The 22,004-nt window shown below is 36.1% G+C and overlaps 2 protein-coding genes across 2 annotated transcripts; both read right to left on the reverse strand.

Annotated features, from left to right (window-relative positions):
- Positions 1–18,532: 18,532 nt before the first annotated feature.
- Positions 18,533–19,626, reverse strand: LOC132185773 (uncharacterized). The gene is made up of 2 exons (XM_059599557.1): positions 19,307–19,626; positions 18,533–19,191 (listed from the first exon to the last, which is right to left on the reverse strand). The coding sequence occupies exons 1-2, from the start codon at positions 19,481–19,483 to the stop codon at positions 18,703–18,705; spliced, it is 666 nt and encodes a 221-aa protein (XP_059455540.1). The 5' UTR covers positions 19,484–19,626; the 3' UTR covers positions 18,533–18,702.
- LOC132185340 (disease resistance protein RPS6-like) lies at positions 19,525–21,869 on the reverse strand. The gene is made up of 4 exons (XM_059599126.1): positions 21,609–21,869; positions 20,716–20,991; positions 19,721–19,990; positions 19,525–19,620 (listed from the first exon to the last, which is right to left on the reverse strand). Exons 1-4 carry the CDS (start codon positions 21,747–21,749, stop codon positions 19,525–19,527), a joined length of 783 nt encoding a protein of 260 aa, XP_059455109.1. The 5' UTR covers positions 21,750–21,869.
- Positions 21,870–22,004: the final 135 nt, after the last annotated feature.

Consider the following 22,004-nt stretch of genomic DNA (forward strand, 5'->3'; position numbering starts at 1 on the left):
AATGTGGAAATTTTCTCGACATAGTTTTCTCATTTTTATGTTTTTAGGAGACTTTTCTTTGCAATTGCTCACAAGCCGGCATTGTGAGCATCTAAAAAGATTTATCCCGACTATCTATGGTGAATTAAGATTTTCTTTAATTCAAATGAACTGGAGAATATCTCGTTAGTTATAGTATAAAAATATTTTTATCAAGACAAAAATACTTTTTAAATATAACTAACCGGATATTATGAAAAGAATCATGTTCCATCCATCGGACATCGCATTAATCTAGATAAACATCAACTTTGAGAAAGTTGTTTCTCTTTTTTCTTGTTTTTCTTTTTGTGAGTAATCAACTTTGAGATAGTTGATCAATAGACTTAGTCAAAAGCAATGCCTTTTTTCTTTTTGTGAGTAATCAACTTTGTAAAAAGCTCATTTGCGCCCTGGGGCACACATATGGAATTTTATAAAAAAAAATATTAGGAATATAAAAGTTATTTCACTCATTTGTTGTTTGTTCTAACCCTAAATTTAATGAAATTGCTAAATTAAGAATTTTTATACATCGTAGAGTAATTATAAATATGATGAAAATTAAGGATTTAGGTGAAGTTTTTTCTAATTTTTTTATTTCGCAGTCTACAAGTCTGGATATTTGTGCCTAAACACCGAGAGGTTTAATTAGTTGAAGGGTAGCCTTAATTGGCCACTTGCGAGATTGAATGACTGTGTGTTATATGTATTAAGAAAAATATTAGTTTAGTGAACTCAATGGAAAGAAATTCTCAAAACACAATTTGAATGAAATCTTTGTCTATAATATATCTGTCTTCCAATGGTTGCCATTTCAAGGCAAAATAATGTGTGGATAAGACTTGAGATTTCAGATACTTTAGGCTGAAAGCCTGAAACACGTGGTTGAGTCGGATAATTTGATTAAAATATTAAAATAATAATACATAGGTAAGAATAAGATTTTAAAATTATAAGGGGAAACTACCTTCTGCCTCCATGAATTATAATGCGTTGACACTTTTTCTTTATGAATTGTCAACTGTACTATTTTACCCGCATAAACTATCATTTTGTGCTCAAAACCTTATTCCGTCAGTCAAAGCCATTAACTCAATTGGTCAAACCATCACTTTGCGTCACTTTGCCCACATGAATTACAACGCATTGTTACTTTGCTCCCATGAATTATAACGTATTGTCACTTTAACAGGCTGAATTAATAGCTTTGATTGACGGATGGAGATTTTGGGCATAAAATGGTAGTTTATGGAGTAAAATAGTTCAGTTGACAATTCATAAAAAAACAAAAAAAAAAAGGTGTCAAAACGCTATAATTCATGGGACAAAAAATAATTTCCCCAAATTATTAGCAATTTGAACAATTTGAGAAGATGGCTGCCAGTTATGAATTTTTTCAAAATAATTAATGTGGAAATTTTTTTAACATTTTTTTTCTTTTCTCAATTTTATGTTTTTAGGAGACTTCCCTTTGCAATTGCTGACCAGCTGGCATTGCTAGCTGCTAAAAAGCTTTGTCGGGCAATTGGGCGTCGCATTAATCAACTTTGAGAAAGTTTTTTTTTTTTTTTTTTTTGTGAGTAATCAACTTTGAGAAAGTTGATCAATAGACTTTTCCAAAAGCAATGCCTTTTTTTCACCTGGGGCAAACTTAGAATTTTATATAAATTTAAGAGTACAAAAGTCATGTCATTTGATTTAAACCCAAACTTAATGACACGGATGACATTCCAAAAGATTGAAACTTGGATATAATAAATTAAGAATTTTAAAATTTTAAAAATTAATTGTAAATATGATGAAAATTAAGGAGTTAGATTAAGTTTTTCCTAATTTATTTTTGGAGAGCCCTATTATCCTGAATAATGCTATAAGTCATTCATGTGTCACTCTTGTTTTCCTTCAAGAATGATGTGACTCTTAAAATTACTATTGGGCTTGTGATTAATCATTATTGAATTTTGATCAAAGAATAATTTTAAAAGTCACCTCATTTTTGGAAGGATACAAGAGTGACACAAAATGAACTTCTAAAATTACTCCCCATTTTCATTGACCAATGTTGTGCTTGGCGTGCATCCTTAGTTGTCTTCATTTTCGTGTTGATTTTCTTTTTTCCTTTTCTTAATTGTTTTTGGTTCATTCGTGTTGTTTGTGTATTTGCTCAGAAAAATGGTAAGGGGGACAGGAAACAGACATGATATTATTTTTTCACATTTTTAAATGGTTACTTTTTTTAAACACACTCCAAATGAGAAATAAGAAGAATCCAACAAATTAAATACCCAATTTCATTGCCTTTAAGGTTGCCAACGAATAAAGCGAGTACAACACTCCCTTGTTCGTACTGAAATACAAATTCACAATCAAATTACATTCAAAGATTAACAAACTAGGTGATTGTCACCTGTATTTTTATAAATGAATATATAGTTTGTTTATCTTATTAAAAATATATGTAAAAATCACACTATTTAAAGACAAATATTAATTTAGTAAACTGAATCGAAATAAATTCTATGAAGCAAATCTTTATCCATGAAATATCCATCATCCAATGGTTGCCATTTCAAGGTAAAATAATGTGTGGATAAGACTTGAGATTGCATACACATTGGCTGAAACACGTTGTTGAGTCGTACTATGGATTGGGTTTATTCATGTGCTTTGAGAAAGTTGATCAATAGACTTTGCCAAACGCAATGCCTTTTTTGTAAAGCTGCGCCATAGGGCACATTTGTTGTTTTATAAATAATCTAAGAGTATAAAAATTATTTCACTCATTTATTTGATTTAACCATAAACCTAATGACACAGATGATATTGCAAAAGATTGATACTTAAATAAAATAAATTAAAAGTATTTAAACTTAATTTAAAGAGTAATTATAAATATGATGAAAATTAAGGGGTTGGGGAAGTTTTTCGTAATTTTTTTTTAGTACGGTCTTGAAAAAGTGACGACTCGTGATTTCCCAGTTTACATGCATGGATATTTGTGCCTTAACACTGAGAAAGGTTTAATTAGTTGAAGGGTGGCCTTGGCCACTCGCGAGATTGAATGAATGTGTGTGACATGTGTTAAGGAGGAAGGAATAGAAAATTAATTATAAACTTTACAATTAACAAATATTGAATTATAGAAAAATATTCTAACAAGACAAATCACCTTCCTTGTCATACTCTAGTATAATCCTAGAGAACCCTACAATCCGGTCCGGTCCTAAAGCACTACTTTTACGGCCTCTAATAAAAATTTAACACATCATCAAAAAGCAATATATAGAATAGAAATAAGAACACCCGAATGCATCTCATGTTACGATAATTGAGTTTTATGTGGAATAATTATTAATAGTAGGATATATTAAAATATATGATACCGTAGAATATTTTATTTTGTTTATTTTTATTTAATATTGTCTTTATTTATTTCCATGTAAGAGTCTTGATGACTCAGCCCTAGTTTATATTTCAATAAGAGCTGATGACTTAGCCCTAGAAAATATTGTAATAGTTTGCCTATTTAAAGACTATTATGTTATGAATAAAGCAAGCAGAAAATTAATCTAAACTTTATGTTTGAAAATGTTTTAGGTTCCCTTCAACAAATCTAAAGGGTCTAGGTTCTCTCAAAACCTAACAATCTATCACATTACGTGTCAAAGCATTCACGTAACAATGGTATCATAGTCAAGTTTCGGGTTTATTCTTTTCGTTTCTTTTATTTTATTTTATGAAGATGTTTAACATCGAACTTATGTGTAACTAATTTATTTAGTAGGGCTAAATTGAAGCCCTATTCCAGGGGTGGATCAACTGTTTCCCATCCAGTGTTTCGAGGTGGTGTGTTCCAGATCGCCGATTGTCTTTTACCTTAACGGTCCTTCCCAAGACGGACCTAGTTTGCCGTCGGCTAGATCTTTCATTGGGGGCATCACTTTCCACAGGACCAGATCTCCATTGCAGAAACTGCGATGCCTTACCTTCTGATTGTAATATTTTGCTGTGGTCTGCTGGTAGGCTACTATATGCATGGCGACCTGAGTTCTTCTTTCATCAAGTTATTCCAGACTTTCTCACAAAGCCGTGTCGTTTTCTTCTTCGTCAAAATTGGCTTGCTTGTGACTAGGCATGCCGACTTCAACCGGATATAGCTTCACTCCCAAATGTTAGAGCGAACAGGGTATCCTCGGTTGCTGTTTTTGTGGTCGTCCGGTACGCCCATAATACTTCTGGTAATTCTTCAGCCCATAAACCTTTGGCTTTGTCCAGCTTCCTCTTGATCATTTTGAAAATTGTTTTATTAGTTGCTTCAACCTGCCCATTTGCCCAGGCAGGTGAGGAGTAATAGTTGTTGATGCAAGGTTGAGAACACCAATCCCAGAATGCTGAGTTATCGAACTGCTTACCGTTGTCTAACACAATTGAGTGTGGGATACCGAATTGGTTGACCACTGATCATCACAAGAAGTGTTCAATATTTTTCTCTGTGATGGTGGCTAGTGCTTTGGCTTATGCCCATTTGGTGAAGTAGTCAACTACTGACATAGCAAACTTGACTCCTCCTTTTCTTGGTAGTAAGGGTCCCACAATATCTACCCCCCATTGTGTGAACGGCCAAGGAGTGAATATTGATGTGAGATCTTCCAGCGGGCTCCTTGGGACGTTGGTAAATTGCTGGCATTTTTTACAACATTTGACCATGTCGTGTGCGTCTTGAGGCATTGTTGGCCAATAGCACCCTACCCTTAGAGCTAGGGATCTCTTTCCCGAGTGATTTCCACACATTCCTTCGTGGATTTCTCTTAAGACATAGTCTGCTTTTTCTTCGGACAAACATCTCAAGAGTGGATGTATAAATCTCCGTTTGTACAAAACATCATTATGGACGAGGTACCTTGCTACCCGACAGCAGATTGCCTTGGCTTCCATTTGGTCTTCCAGGAGACTTCTTTCAACAAAGTATTTAACAACAGGTTTAGCCCAATTGATATCATGAATGGACAGTATATACATGGAGACTTGGTGGCCATCGATTGCTGGTGTCTCCGCTTCGCTCATAGTGGTTTCATCCCCTCGGGGTGATTCAGAACTAGAGGAAGCCAGACTGGCTAGTTGGTCCTCCTTGACATTTGAGTCCCGCGAGACTTGCTGAATGTAGAATTTGGTGAATGTATCCTTGGCGTCCAATGCCTTCTGCATATATAGTTTGATTTTTTCTCATTTCACTTCATATTCCTCGGTTAACTGGCCCACCACCAGTTGGGAGTCGCTCTGTACACTTACACTGTTGGCCCCCAATTGTTTTGCCAGTTGGAGTCCGGCTATGAGCGCTTCTTACTCAGCTTCGTTATTTGTTGCTTGGAACTTGAACCGGATTGCGTGTTGGATGATGATTGATAAATGTCAAATATTGCATACTTGGACCCCTTTATTTACATTAGTTAATCATTTAGTTGTGTCGTTATTTAATGTTTTGTGTTAGTTTTGTGTTTTTAGTATTTTTAAAGTCATTAAAGAAAAACTACAGCTTTAAAGGGAAAAATACAAAGCTTGGAATAAAGCATACTTTAAGAAGACCTAGATGATGTGGTTAAGTTTAACCAAATCCAAGAAAAGGTTAAATCGGATTAAAGATCAGATTGGATAAAATTTCGGATTGGATTCAAATTCAGATTCTGCACATGTCTCAATATTTTGACCATAACTTTCCACTTAAATATTGGATTGAAGTGGTTAAAGCAGCATTGGAAAGCTAACTCAAAATAATACAGTTCATTATGAAATAGGATTTTCCTAATTCGGACGGTTACTATGCCAAAATCACCCCTCAATAAAAGGACACAAATCTGGACGAATCCTATTCCAATTTCAGACTTCTATTTTGACTAGGAGACAGACCAACGAATTATCTAGGTTTAATAGGCTTCTAGGACTTCCCTAAGCCAATAAATAGACTTCTTTACATTCAACAAAAGATATAGAATTTCAGAGACTAGTTTTGGGATTCAATTTTGGAAACAGAATATAATCCACAGCTTTTCTTTTAGTTTAGTTTTTCTTTAGTTTAGGTTTTATTTTTATGTGTAGCTAATTCCCAACTAAGGTTGAGGATGAAGCCTCACCGATGAAGAACATCAATACTTTCATGTAAGTCTTTATTTATCTAATTTTATTGGGTTTAATATTTCAATTGTTTTACTCATTTTCAATGTGTGGAGTGATTCTTGGATATTTTTTGTGATTCAAGGATACACTTGATGATTTAAGATAATTTCACATAATTGATTGTTTGATTTTATTTGCCTAAATAATTGGATATCCTTTGTAATTTGTTATATGGATACATTTAGTGTTTCAATTAAGATTTGATATCTTTTGTGATTTACGGATACATCTGATGATTTAATTGATATTGGATTCCTTTTGTGATTTGTGCAATGAATGGATACATGGGATTATTTTGATTAATTGTTTGAAACATAGTAAAATATATCTAAGATTTTAATTGTAAGAACTTTAGATTAATATTGATAAATATGGAAGTATGTTGTCATGATTCGGTGAGTGTAAATTCCCAAACCTTAGTATTTTATCTCTTAGTTTATTTTAATTAGTTTATGTTTCATCTTTTAATTTTTAAAACTCAAAATTCAAAACCCTTTTGAAACTAGGTTATGATTTAATTAGTTTAGATATAAATTGTTCTTTCAAAAACATAATTCCCTGTGGTTTTGACCTCGTACTTGCAATCCATTAATTACAATCGATTCGTACTCCTGTAAGTTAAAGAAATTTGCACAACAATGATCCCGTCAGGTGTTTTAAAAACGATTCTGGCTCCACTCCTTTTTGAGGATGATGATCCGTCAACTTCAATGAACCAGACAGGTTCAAACTCACCTTTGTTCGCCTCTTCAATGTCCTCTATAAATTGTCCTAGGAAATCCGCGACTACTTGTGCTTTTATTGCGGTCATTGGGAGATACTCTATATCAAACTCGCCTAGCTCGACGGACCATTGCACCAGGCGACTCGAGGTGTTCGGCTTGTGGAGAGACTTCTTCAGTGGGTGACCAGTAAGTACCGTAATAGGGTGAACTTGGTAATAAGGTCGGAGCCGTCTGGTGAAGGTGATCAAAGCGGATGCTAATTTTTCAATACCCGGATATCGTGTTTCTGCCCCCCTGTAGTATGCGACTAGTGTAGTAGACTAGTTTTTGTATTTTTTTTATCTTCCCTTATGAGAATAGAGCTAACAATGGTGGCAGTGGACACTAGATAAACATAGAGTGGCTCACCTGGTTCGGCTCTAATAATGAGTGGTGGTTTCGCCAAATACTCTTTGAGGTTTTGGAATGCTGCCTCGCATTCTTCATTCCATTCAAATGATTTTCACATTATTTTAAAAATGGGAGGCTTTTGTCCGTCCAACGGGCTATGAACCTATTGAGCGCTGCTAGACGTCTTGTGAAACGCTGCAACTCTTTGGTATTATGGGGTGGCTGCATGTCAATAAGGGCTATGATTTTCTCTAGGTTTGCTTTGATGCCTCGCTGAAACATCATGAAGCCTAAAAACTTACCGGAAGATACTCCAAAGGCACATTTAGAGGGGTTGAGTTTCATGTTATGTTCTCCTAATACCTCAAAGGCTTCTTCTAAGTCAGTTACATGGTCACCAGCATAACGACTTTTAACTAACATTGCATCAACATAAACTTCAACATTACGACCTATTTATTTTTTGAACATTGAATTTACTAACCTCTGGTATGTAGCCCATGCATTTTTCAGTCCAAAGGGCATGGCGGTGTAGCAATAAAGTTCTCTGTCGGTGATGAAGGCCATTTTCTCTTGGTCCGCCGAGTCCATCTTGATTTGGTTGGAGCCGGAGAAGGCGTCCATGAAGCTTAACAGTTTGTGACCAGAGGTAGAGTCCGCCAGGAGATCAATCCGAGGCAATAGAAAGTTGTCTTTGGGACAGGCTTGATTGAGATCTGTAAAATCAAGGCACATACACCACTTACCATTTGCTTTCTTCACCATCATTACATTAGAGATCCAGTTGGAGTAGTTAACTTTTCTGATAAATCTTGTCGCCAGGAGTTTCTCTACTTCTTCTGCTATCGCCATGTTGCACTCAGGGGCGAAACTTCTTCACTTTTGGATCACTAGTTTGATGTGAGGATCAACATTCAGCCGATGAGAGATTACCTCGGTGCTGATGCCAGGCATATCGCTGTGAGTCCACGCGAAGACTTCTCTATGTTTTCTGAGGACTTGAATGAGCTCCTCACGACATTCTCCAATCAAGTGCTGGCCAATATGGACCACATGGTCAGTGTTGCTGTCGATTTGGATTTGAGAGAGTGATTTTGTTGGTTCTGCTTACTGGAGCTTCTGTTTGTTTCGTGCATCTACAATGTCGATAATCATGGTTTCTTTGGCCTGTGGATCTTTCAACGATATCATGTAGCATCTCCGGGCGGACTGTTGGTCACCTCGTACTTCCCCCACCCTGACTTCTGTTGGGAACTTCATTTTTAAATGATAGGTGGATGGGATCGCCTTCATTTTGTTGAGTGCGGTTCTCCCCAAGATGGCGTTGTAGGCCAAAGGACAGTTTACTACTAAAAATGAAACCATAATCGTGGTTTGACATGGGGGCGTACTTGCCGTGACTGGGAGGTCGATGGTTCAAACTAGGTGGACTTTGTCTCCAGCAAAGCCAATTAAAGGGGAAGTTACCGGTTGAAGCGTTTCCCTGCCAAATTGCATCAAATCGTACGCTGGGACGTATAGTATGCCTACAGAGCTGTCATTGTCTATCAACACCCAGTGAATGGTATAGTTGGCTAGGGCCAGCATGACTACAAGTGGATCGTCATGGGGGTGCTGCACTCCGTGCGCATCTTCTTCACTGAAAGTAATATCACACATTTGCTCAGGTTTGCGGGGCCTCAGGGTTTTAGCTAGGCAGTCCGTGATGTATACTTCCATTGCTCGGAGTCGCCAAGTGTATGCATTTCTCATAGCGTTCGTGGAACCACCCTCTACAAACCCTTCGGAGATCGTTCTGATTTCTCCCCTTGCAAGAGGCTGGGTAGGTTGCTCTTCTTGATGGTCCGTCCTTGGGTTTGGGTGTTGGTTCACCACGGGATGGTCATTTTGTTCTCTTCTTTGCTGTCTATCAACCAGCCTTTCTAATTGGTAGCACTCTTCTGAGTTGTGCCCTATGTCCCGGTGATATTCATAGTACTTGCTTGTCTTTCTTGCTCCTAGGGGCAATCGTGTGGGATTCGGCCAGCAGAATCCCAGGTCGTTTCATAATTGCATTAATCAGTTAGCTGCCGCTCCTGGTACGATAGGTCGATGTTGGGTGCATGGAGCAGGTGCATGTGCCGGCGCCTTGAATCAGTTGTCTGCTCTACGAGTTCGCACGTTGTTCTCTAGTTATCGGCACTCCTTCTTCCTCTCTAGAGGTTGTTGGGATTGTTCTGCGAAGGCCCTTACAGTTTCTTTGCCATTGATGAAATTCTCGGCTCTTGCCATGAGTTCATCTAAATCCCTTAGGGGATTGATGTTTACATCGGCCATGAATGGACGGTATGGTCATATTCCGCCCATCAATGCCAGGTGGACAATTCTTTCGTCTGGTTTATCAACTGTGGGCTTTTCACGGTTGAATCGAGCCATGTAGCTTTTTAATGACTTGTCACATTCCTGTTTTGATGGTTAGCAGATATGCCGCCGGCTTTCGATGCCGATGATTTCCAATGAAATGGGAAAGGAAATTCTTACCAAGTTCGGCGAATGTTCCTATGACTGGGGTTGTAAACTGCTGAACCAATGCTTGGCGGCTCCTTTGAGGGTGAGGGGAAATACCCGGCAAAGGATCCTATCGGACGAGGCTTGTAGCGTCATGTGAGCTCTGTAGGTTTCGAGATGGTTCGCTAGATCCTAGCTTTCATCGTAACGGTCCATGTGCGGCAAGTTGAACTTCTCAGGTAAACCAGCCTTTATGATCTTCTAGGTGAATGGCAGCTCCGTCGCCAGGAAGTCGTGACTCGTGGAGCGGGAGCCATTCAATCGCTAAGTTAGGCTATTCAGCGTAGCTTGGATGGCGTCTATCTGCGCATCTGCTGAACCAACATCTTTGGTTACTGGTGGCACGTTGGGTCCACTAGACATTCCTAGTTGTAACTCGGCACTCATTGAGTCCTCCGAATTCTGGTTCTCGGAGCTTCTCTGCAGCAGGAGCTCCAAGGTTTCCATCATGTGCTCATTCTGGACCTCTAAGGTCCCCAGACGCTTGCTGTCTAGCAGGTGTCGACCAAAGACAGGGGACTCGGCAGGAGTCTCTTCAGTTTCGTGGTTGCCAGCATCATGTAGATTGACATTCTCTGACTGGGGACGAAAGTTGGTCATGTTGGTTGTGTTTTCGGTTTGGCCTTGAGATCTCGTGGCTACCATTCGTGACTTTTGTCCTGTTTGAACGTTAGATCATTAGATGATCCTCGTTCCCACAGATGGCGCCAACTGTTGAGACAGTTGTCAACCCTAGCAGCAATTTGATTTCAAAGCCAGCTAAGAACGAAAAAAGGTATCAGCAGTGACAGACCGCGAAGTGGGGGGTGTGGCGGTCGTGCCACCTTTGATGCCTGAGTGTGAATTTGAGTAAGATAGATAATAAGAAATAAAAATAATTGAGAATGATAAGAGTAGAATTGAGTATGTATCTGTATCGTAGGTGGATCCTTTTCTTATAGAGGTTATGAGTGAGTGGAAGAATCCTAGACTCTTATTCGACGTCCCTTGATACGTGGGAGTGGTTCCAACCGAAGATCATCTTTAAGATCATATGGGAGATTGAATGGATAAGTCTTCGTGTACCTAGACTCCTTTTAGGAGAGATTTGGTTGGTTGCTCTCTGATTTTGGCCGTAACTCCCAGATTGGGTTGTTTGGAGAGTAATCATGCTTCATTGATTATAGGGTTTACGTGATTTGGCATGCAACCATTTTGATATGGGGCGTAACTGCATGCTTGAGTGCGGATCTAACACGATCAGGCGATTGTGTCATGATTTGCTGGATCTTGGGCTTAGTGCCTTGGTATCATGGTGAGCCGTGGGCCTCTTATTCTAAGTGGGCCTTTTGGTTTGGGTTTTATGAGATATTTTGTATCAACAAGCGTCACAGCTAAATGCAATCTGGTTGAATTAAATTTATTTGGGGCAGTTTTGTGGAAGTGCTTTTGGAGTTTCTGGTAATTTATGGATGAAACAGTAGAATATTGTCTTTGTGCAGGCCATAAAATATTTACTTTTAGTACCGAAAATAAAAAGAGTGGCTAATGTCACGAACATGATTGGTTACATAGCTTTAGATGTCTTAGAGATCTGTCGACGAGATTTTAAATGTTTTGAAATCCAAAACATTTTAAAAGAAGCCGGTGTTAGAAGATCAACAGATCTAAATTCTTCCCTGCCACTGACACTGACACCGAGTGGCATTGGTGTTGATGAAGCACAACCACTGTAATCCGGACGGCCAGCTCAATCAAGTTTTAAGAGATGGCGGGAATACGTTCGTTCATTATTAGCAAAACATTTGAAGCGGCAGAAAATTGTGCGTGGGAAAATTGTGCTATTGTGGTATGTGTTCTATTAGCAAGATTGTTATGTTAAACAATTTTGGCATGCTTTTGTTGTTGAATTTTGGCTTGAATTTGGATATTGCTTCATGTTTTGTGGATACGTTTAGATCTTCAACCAATTAGAGTTGGTAATCTGGTTTTGTTTGATGTGGTTTTGGCATGAGACATTGATGTGTTGAGAAGCTCTATCATTGGCGTCAATATTCAATCATGCCACCTAATTGGGTCTTCTCCCTTTTGACTTAGACATTGATATATTTGATTCAAGTTTGTGGTCTTGCGTAGAATTCCACTACGCGGCTTTCGCGTCATTCATGCCCATTAGTCTCGACGGAGTTAATGGGTTAGATATGAATCCATTTTTGTAACAAATATTCATCAATTCCTGGAATTAAAAGTCAAAAAGTATATGTAAGAATCAAAGTTGATTACTTCAAGACTCACCACTATTTTATTTTTTTCTGGTCAAGATGATCACTTTCACTCACTGCCCCTATTTGTTTAAAATGAGGCTATATATTGAAGGTATCAATAAAGGTGTTGGTTTCATCCAAAAGAAGAAGATAAAGATCCATGGGTTTCTCTGCCTTATTTCGTCCTCTCATTCTCATCGTATTCATCGCCTCCATTTTTACCATGCAGCTTTATCAGGTTCATGCAGGTTCGTTTCCTCTAATTTTCACAGCAGTAATTGAAAGTTTCTCCATTTTTTGCTTTATCTTTTATTCTTTTTTCTCCCATAAACGTAATTTACACCGTATCTTGTTGATTTGTGATATGCATGGGATGTAAACAGTGCATTTAAACCCGGTTTTGTAATTTTTTGTTTTTCCTACCATATCATGAGATGGTATTGGTATTCATCACTTTATTCCCTAAAAACGCTTCATATGCTTTACCTTTTCTTTTGGCTCAAATTCAGTGTTGGTGGTGAATATACGTCTGCCAATAGGTTTGGTCATAATTAAAATCCAATCTCAATTGGACCCAACAATGATTCGAGTAGTATATTGAACTTTAAGTGTAGGTTTGAGACAAGAATTAAACTCATGGAATGATATCATTATTCCATCAATTGGTTAATTTTTAGTCTTGAAGATATTTAGTCGTAATCCACCTCTGATTGCCAGAGTTAGCTGGAATCTTCCAGCGGCTGGTTGCCAGAATTTGCGGTTGACGTTTCACCTTCTTAAACAAATGGAGTCTCAATTTTATTTATCTTATTTTTTTTAAAATGTGTGTTTTAGTAATTTTTGTTTAATTCCAATGAAAACGTAATGATTTCGTCAAACTGACTAGAGAATAACTTCTTTAAAGTCTTAGTACAAATCAAAATCTTTGTGCCTTCCAATAAGAGGTTGACACCTCGGCTTGGAACAAGAAAGCTAAATGGGAACAAAACACCCGATCATACCAAATTTACACCTTAAAAAACACTTCATCTACTTTTTATGTTAACCACCCATTACGCCGCAGCCCAGCCCAAAGATAGACACCGAATGTCGCCGACAAGCCGCCGCCACCTTGTTTGTAAGGTTTCCCTGATCTCCATCCCTCTCTCTTTCTGGGATCATCCATTTGGTTCATTCGCTTCAGGCCACCGTCTTGATTCCATCAAGCAGCACTCTATGGCTGTTTTGGTCTAAGTTTGTTGTGATGGGCATGGGTAGCGCAAAATTGAGGAGATCGCGAAGCTGGGTGTTGATGTATCAGTTGTTGGGTTGGTCGAATAACATGGTCTTTCTGTGGCATTGTATTCATTTTTATGTCATTACGAGGACTGCTTAATTGGTTTGTGCCTCATCAATGTTTGGTTATGGGCTTTTGTAGTTATGGAGCTGAGAAAATTAGGAGTTGACCGGGCACAGCAAAGCCCACCGCCTGCCCCATCTTCAAACATTCCATAGCATGATATTCCACCTGATCAGGCACCACCTCTAGCATAAAATAAGAGTCTTGAGTTGCTAATGTATATTTAAACTTTTTATCCATTGATTTATCTGCTTTTTTGAGATTTTTATGATTTCCTAATTTCCAATTATGATTTCCAAATTGGATCATCTGTTGTAGCTCATTTTGTTGCAATGTGACTTTATATCTGTTTGCATGGTTGTGCTTGATTAATATTTTAACGATTATTGATTGTGAGACCTTCACCGCTAACAAGAAAGTGGTAAGTGTTAGCTTAGGGCCATGGTCCCCAACACGATCCCCGGTGACGGCAGGGCTAAGTAATGGCTGACCACCCTTGAAGGTTCATTAAAGAGTGTTGACCACCCATAGGAGGGACGACCAATGCAAATGTTTTTATGTTTTTTGTGCCAAAAAAGAGAATGATTGTTTAGGATATTATCATTAGAGATATTCAATTCTTGTAGAAATACCTATTCCCTACTTTTTTTTTTTTTTTAGAGGAATACTTTCCTCATTTTGGGATAATAGTTATTCCCAAATAATTAATAGTTATTCTCACTAATGATGAGGCAACCACCTAAAGGTCAAACTAACTCAATTTCTCAAATTGCTTAATGTTTTAAGCATGTTTAGGTGTGCGTTTGAATGACTTAAAAGTGTATTTAACATTTAAAAAATTCATTTGAAAAAAAAAAAAATACACGCTTGGTAAAAAAAATTGAAAGCCATTTTAATGATCCAAAAAGCCTAAAAATTATCAAAACACACTTTTGGCAAAAACTTTATTTTGTCCAAAAACGCGTTTTAACTTAAAAACTTTATTTTTTAAATACAATCCCAAACATGCCTTTAATATGTTTAGATCTTTCATGTATTTCTCTTAATTTGGATAAGACTAGCAGAGAGTGAAAGAAACAAATCTTGAGCATCTTCGGTTATAATACGAGTTCTCTCCCACATTTGGAAAAAATTCATTAAACTTTTAGACCGAAGTATAAAATAAAATTAATAAATTCATAAAAAATAAGTATCAATTTTTTATCTGTCTTAAAATTTAGATACCTTTCTCATAAAAAAATAATAATAAATCACAAGTATCAATTGTCTATTTAATTGTGACATTACTCAATAACATATATATTATTATATCTGTAAAATCTAATATAAAAGATGTTCCTATTCATTTCACTTGAATTGAGCATGGTTTTGCCTCTTGAAAGAGATCTTGACTCTGTTTTGGGGGACACGTGTCAATCATGTAGAGAGAAAATTTATTGGATAATATAGTGTGATGACATGCTCTTTCATTGACACTCAATGATCTCAGCCTGTAGTACTTCTCCTTTACCCAAGTAGTCTTTGGAGAATGGTAGAAATTGTGCATTAATTAGGTTTGATGAAGTAGAATGGTAGAAATTCCTAATAGTATACCTAAATAGTAGATGAAGTAGGCAGCTGATAGGGTTTGATGCATATCTTCTTTGGTTTTGTTTACTCTTAATATTATTAAATAAAAATAAATAAAGAAAAAAAATTTAAAATTAATTCTTTTGGTTGCACTATTTGCAATAAGCTTTTTGTAGTATAAAAATGTTCTACGATTTCTTTGTAGTATGAAAAAGTAACAAATAGATTTCTACATTCAACTTTGGATACATTTTTCCTTCAAACTGGCTTGAAAGAAATTTTCTCCAACCTATTTCAATAAGTGACAAATGTCATTCAACATTTTTGAATTTCTCAGAAATTAATGTTTAGGTTCCCAGATTAGTACAATGACAAATATGACTCTTAAAAATATTAAAAAAATATGAGATAAAACTTGTCACCTATAGAATTAGGTTGAAAGAAATTTTCTCTAAATTGGTTTGGATAAAATTTCTATCCTTCAACTTTTATCTAATTTTTTGGCAGAAACCATGAAAATAAAAAGCAAGCTTTATGAATAATACATGTCATAATTTTATTGGTATTGACATGATATTTAACATTTTCATTAAAAGCATTAAAGGGAAATGATGTATAGGAACTTATTATTATTATTTTTTGCATACCGCTTAAAGCTCTTAAAATATTTGTATACCACGTGAAATTGATTGGAAAACATTGTAACCATAATAATTAAGGGTTAAATACTAAATTAGTCCCTTGGGTTTCACAAACTTTATTTTTTACCTCCTGGGGTTTCATTTTTATCACAGGAGGTCCATGTGGTTTTGATAATAGACCAAGTTAGTCCTCCGTCAGTTGACCGTTAGTTGACTTAACGGAATTCTACGTGGACCAATCACATATTGACATGTGGCACCTACTTAATTTTTTTTTTTTTTTAATTTAAAAAAAAAGTATTTTCTAAAAAAAAAAAAAAAAGAAAGATTGGGAGTGGCTCTTGGCCATTTGGGGGTGGCCGACTGGCCGGATGGGGGTGGCCGAAACCACCCCCAGTACCCATTGGGGGTGGCTCGGCCACCCCATGCAGCCTTGGGGGTGGCCGAAATCACCGCCAATGGTGGTTGGGGGTGGTTTCGGCCACCCCCTAGGATTTATACTTTGTGAATTAACAAAGAGAATGGACAAATTTAACAAAGAGAATGGACAAATTTAAATAATATTACTTCACAAGAACACACTTACCGTCTCTGAAGAAAAATGGCTTATCCCACTATCGTTTAACATGTTCTTGAACACAAAATAACAATGTTAGCATCTAAAGTTCTTGAAAAATGGCTTATCCCACTATAGATTGGCAATCAAATTTCTGCGAGTATCTTTGCCTCTAAAGCGCAAGAATACATCATGAGTTCATTGATGGGTGGATAAAGTAGACGACGTGGATCGTCGGACAGCCAGGGAAGAAGTCATCCTCTCTGCTACTACCAACTAGAGATAATAATTGGGTTGCAGAACCAGTTTAGCTCTTTGCTCTTGAGTTGAGAAAAGTCGATGCATCATCAATAGAAGAGAACGAGTTGGCTTCACCTACAAGAAACAGTGGACATTGATGAAGTTTAGCCACTGTACATCTCTGTTAGCAAAATCAGAAAGGATTTCTCAACAATGCTTATTATTCTTCAACAGTGGCTTATTTTGAGCTCGAATCTTAGCAAAATGTTACCGTGAACTTCGATCAAGCTCTTATGTTAGAACACCTCTCTCTGCCTCCGTAGTCGTTCCTTCATTTCAACAAAGAAAAATGTAAAGAACGACAAAAGAAGCAAATAAAGCAATATGAAATTAAAGACCGGCTTTGGATCTCTCCCTCCCTTTTGGTTGAATCCAAATTCACTTTGTAACAAATATAAATAAATAAATAAATAAAATCACTCCTTGATTACAGAATTGAAGTCCAAACTGGTATTGCCCAATTGAAACACTTACATTATTATAACCAAAGCTAGCGGCTCTGTACCATATATTTGACTGCCCTGCACAAACTTGGTCCCAATCAAATCTGCTGAATATGTCACGCACATTTGTCAATTGCATCAAAAATCGAAAAAATAGCATCATCCGTTTCCAAACCAGGAAGATTTAATCCATAATTAAGTAAACAAATCAAGAAGCAAATGCTAGAGCTGGTCTTATTACATAACCGGTAATTAACAAGATATTCTCTCTTCTCCTTAATTCATGACACAAAGCCATGTCAAAATTGTCATCTAACATCCGTGTGATATTCTACATCTCTTCTCTTCCTCTCCACCATCAACAGTGAGTAATCAGTAACCATTAATCAACAAAGAAAAAAGAAAAATCTTCAACTACCAACAGTCTGTACTACCACTGTATATCTCTGTTAGCAAACCCCATAAAGAATTTCTCTGTACATCTCTGTCATAAGTGAAGAATTTCACTGTACATCTCTGTTAGCCACCAATAAATAAGGAAAGAATGAAAGATCCAAGCGTTCAAAGCCAGGAAAGAACACATAGGTAGCACAGAAATGGAAAGAATATATATATATATATATTTTGAAGTAGGGGAAGATTATTTCAAATATATATGTTCTTCATATACTGCTGAACACTATGAAAATAAAATTAGGGGTTGGAGATGTTGTAACATGTGTTACAAACATTCATTTTTCGGTCCTTTGAAACCATTTTATTATTTGATATTATTATCTTCATGAGTTTTTATGAGAAATAAAAATAGCTTTAATCATTTTGGTTTATAACGGTTTGGACATTAATATTGTTTACAAACAATCTTTATTATTCAGTTATGATTTATTATTAATATTTATTACCGTTGGGTATTAAAATAGTTTTATGGAAAATAAAATCACTTTAATTTAGTTTTCTATTGTTTGACCGTTGCTTGGAAAAATGGTGTTGACCTAGCTTTTATGGCATTTATGTTTATTATGACCGTTGGTCATAACATTGGTTTTATGTTTTGTTTATATAAGGCACAACTGTACTTATGCATATATATATATATATATATATTGAGTTCTCTAAAGATTTTTTTTTTTTGATATATTATATATTACTTTCTCTGGTTAAACCCTTTGGTTTTCTAAGCTAGAAAGCTATATGTTATATTATTAGTTTTTTCTACAAAATAATATTCCGAAATCCCTCATCTACTTTGATAATTGGGTTGTTCTATTACTCTTCGTTATTTGGAAGTGCGTCCTTAACGAAGGTAGACGCTATAGTCTAATCCTGGGAGGTTGCGTGTCAAAGGATCCGATCGCACCGAGTTATACACTCCGGGAGGCACGAATCAACCTTTAAGGACAACGCTCTTGCGTGATTCTATAGCATTGTGAGATCTTTCCATACTCTATTTTCATCTCTTGTATTTTATTTATTTTATTGTCAATATTCATATTGTAATTATTTTATATCAATGAGAATTTGTGCACCATCCAAAATTATTTCCAACAGGAGAAATATCCACTCATCTCTAATAAATTCAAAATCATGTAAAAAGAACCATCAAATTTGTGCACAATTGGAGAAAGCGAAGCTGAGGAAAACAGAGAAAACAGCGATGGAGAAAACGAAGGGGTCTTTTGATGTACTTACGATTGATCACCAGGTGGCTTATCCTCTGCATTTGAAAATCTAATGCCCAAGGTGGCAGAATGCCTCTTTCATTCCAAGTTTCCATCACCATCATCACGGGGTCTCCTTTTCCGTTGAATTCCATCTATTAAATCAATCGCATTCTCGCTACACATACGTACCAGATGGAATCCGCAACTTTTCAAGCGCACTCGCTCTGCAACTTCAAATTTAACTCGCACATGATCAACACTTCCAAGCTTAAAAGAATATTTTGGAACACGGAAATGCAGCCATACAGCCGATCTAAACATCGGTGCAGAATGACGATAGCTTTCTACACCACGAGTGATGATGTAAACACTAATTTCATGTGAAACATCATCATCTTCTTCTACATCCTCTACTCCAACAACAGCAGAGTAAGCAATTATTGTGAACTCCCCAAACATATCTGCAGCCTCATCAATATCTATTTCACATGAATTACTATTTGAAGCCTTTTTATAATAGTTGAACCAATCTGGAATCTTATTTCCCGAAGCTAAACAGTTAAAGTAACGATACCGAAGAGGTCCCTGTTACACGAATATGACAAATTTTCAGTGATACAATCTACAAATCAAGCCACACAGACTTGTATACGAGAGAGAGAGAGAGAGCATATATCAATCCATCAAGGAAAGAAGTTACCCTCAATGGCTGAGCTATTGCCACAGTTTGCACATTCTGATAGGTTGCAGAAGAAGCACCACTGCCCACTGGGCCTCGTGCCGAACAAGTTGTTTCATACCATACAAACTCTGGTAACCACCATGTATTAAATAATTCAGATGTTTGTGCTTCTCCGAAAAATGTTTCCAACGACATGCACCCCTCTGCACACAAGTATTTTATATTTGGTGGAAGTCTTAGAATTTTTCGAAGTTGCTTGCAATTATCCACATTAAGTCTCCACAAGCAAACAAATCTTTCGATGCATGCAGGGATGGTAACAATAGCATTCCCTGATAGATTTAAGTATCTCAATGTGGAGGAGCAATTAAATAGCCTAAATAAATTTGATTCTAATAGGACACAATTGGGTAGAGACAACTCTTTTAGTGCCGGAAAGTAGTTAAGCCTTGAGCAACCTTCAACGAAAAGATATTTTAAAGATTTTAACTTGAGGCTTCTCGGAATATTGCTAAGGTTATAGCATTCACCAAGACTCAAAGAAACTAGCTTATCAAGAAATCCAACAGAATGATGAATTTCAACTAAATTTGTACAACCATCAAGCCTCAAATCCACTAAATTTGGAATCCTTGAAACATCCGGGAATATTTTTAGGAATTCACAATAAGAGAAATCCATAATTGTCATGCTTTGAAAATTCTGTAAAAAAAAAAAAAAAAAAAAGGAAATAAATTAATTTGAAGGAAATTTACAACAGAATTTAAATGAAGAAATTTTAAAATCAAAGGAAATTATGTCAAGACACCGTCATGCTTTCACACTTTTTAACATTGAAACCCCTATTTCAAGTTTGATAAATTTTTTACTTTCAAATATTTGTAAATCAATAACTTTGCAAGTGTTTTCATCAAATAGATAACAAAAATTATATGAAAATACACTTATTCCTTTCATACGAAAAAAAAAAAAATACAAAAAAAAAAAAAGAAAGAAAAAAGTGCGGTTGGCCGTGGTTGGGAGAAAGCACCTAGTCTTGGCCATGGCATGCGACCTGGCTGAGGCTTTGGCATCCAGCCCTAGTTGTGGCATGTGGCGATGGTTGGGTCCTGGCACAAAGCCCAGCCCTGGCTGGATATATAGGGTGCTGTCACCCGGCCACAACCAACCACTTTTTTTTTATTTTTTATTTTTAAAACTGTGTTAGAGGCGTAAATGTATTTTAATACCATTTATGTTATCTATTTTACGAAAAAAAAAAAAAAAACTATGGTTTTGATTAACAAATTTGGAAGCACAAATCTAAAATTCATCGAATTAAAAGGTAGGGTCTCAATGTTATTAATAAAAAATTAAAAAAAAAAAAAATTTAAAAAGTGAAAGCACTAGTGGTCATGAAATAATTTTACTAAAAGCAATAATTGTACCTCAATTCCCTCCAATCCCTTGAGGTGGCTCCGAGGCATTCTTAAAGCAGTAAGGTTCTCTACATGAAAAATTGATGACAAAGATTCTAAAGGACATTCATGCCAATCAAGCAATCTTAATTCATTAGGGAGAAAATCAAGTCTTCCTGAAAAGCGCGCATTAGGGTTAACCATAAGCAGCCTAAGCCTTTTCATCTTCTTGAAGGCCTTGAAACTCAAGCGCATCTTGTTTCCTTCAGGCAAATCTATCAATATGCCTTGAATTTTGTTTGTTCCCTAGTAAGGTAATGAATTATTAGTATGCGAGGAAAATCAAAGCACAAAGTTCTCCATATTTTAACACTTGCTGGAATTATAACTTTTGTAATATATATATATATATATATATATATATATAATACTTGTAAAAAGGAAACAAACTTAGATTCCATCTATCCTCTTTTCATGTTGCTTTTCATTTTCAGATTTTCAAAATAAGTAATTTTACTTTTACTACTAAAATGTTCCAAAGTGAGCGCGATCGATCTCCATGTTCGAAAGGTAAAATTTGTCTTCTTTTTATTTTATTTTTTTATTATTCCAATTACTCTTACCTATTAGAAAAACAAAATACTAAACAACTATTCCTACCTTCGAAATAGAATAAAGGAGAACTTTGTATGATGAGTTTATTTATTCTTAATTACAATCATTTTACTTATTTTATTCTCTTTTATACACGTGTATATAAATATATGTTTATATATTATATATACACATATATGTGTACCTGTCTATAATTCTTCATCATATTTTACAAAGAAAAAAAGAAATAAAATATTTTTCTTGGATGTGTACTTGTGAAAAAGAAACGAATATAAAATTAAAAGAGTATCTTAATGTAAACTTCTTACCACATTTTCCTCAAGGACATAACGAACGTCTTTATGAAACCATAATCTACTGCGTTTGCTAGGGTCTTCAGGTGATTCTTGTCTAACAATTTCTCTACCCATGTCTTGCAATAAGTCGTGCATTGCCAAAGTTTTGCCCATATTAATGGTTATGAGAGACTTCTCTATAAGCACTTTGATACCATCGACTGGGAAGAAATCACAACTATCTAGTATTTTGATAACATGATTTGCCTGCCATCCTTTGAAAAAACATGCAATGTCAAGAAAAATATTCTTCTCATTTTCATGCAATCCATCATAACTTATTCGAAGTCTTTCTTGAATATTTGTGTGAGGAATTTTTTTGTACTTATCCAGTGCACTTTTCCATTGATGTATATCTTTACCATGGAG

This window comes from Corylus avellana, chromosome ca6 (assembly GCF_901000735.1).
Source record: "Corylus avellana chromosome ca6, CavTom2PMs-1.0".
In the NCBI taxonomy this organism is placed as follows: domain Eukaryota; kingdom Viridiplantae; phylum Streptophyta; class Magnoliopsida; order Fagales; family Betulaceae; genus Corylus; species Corylus avellana.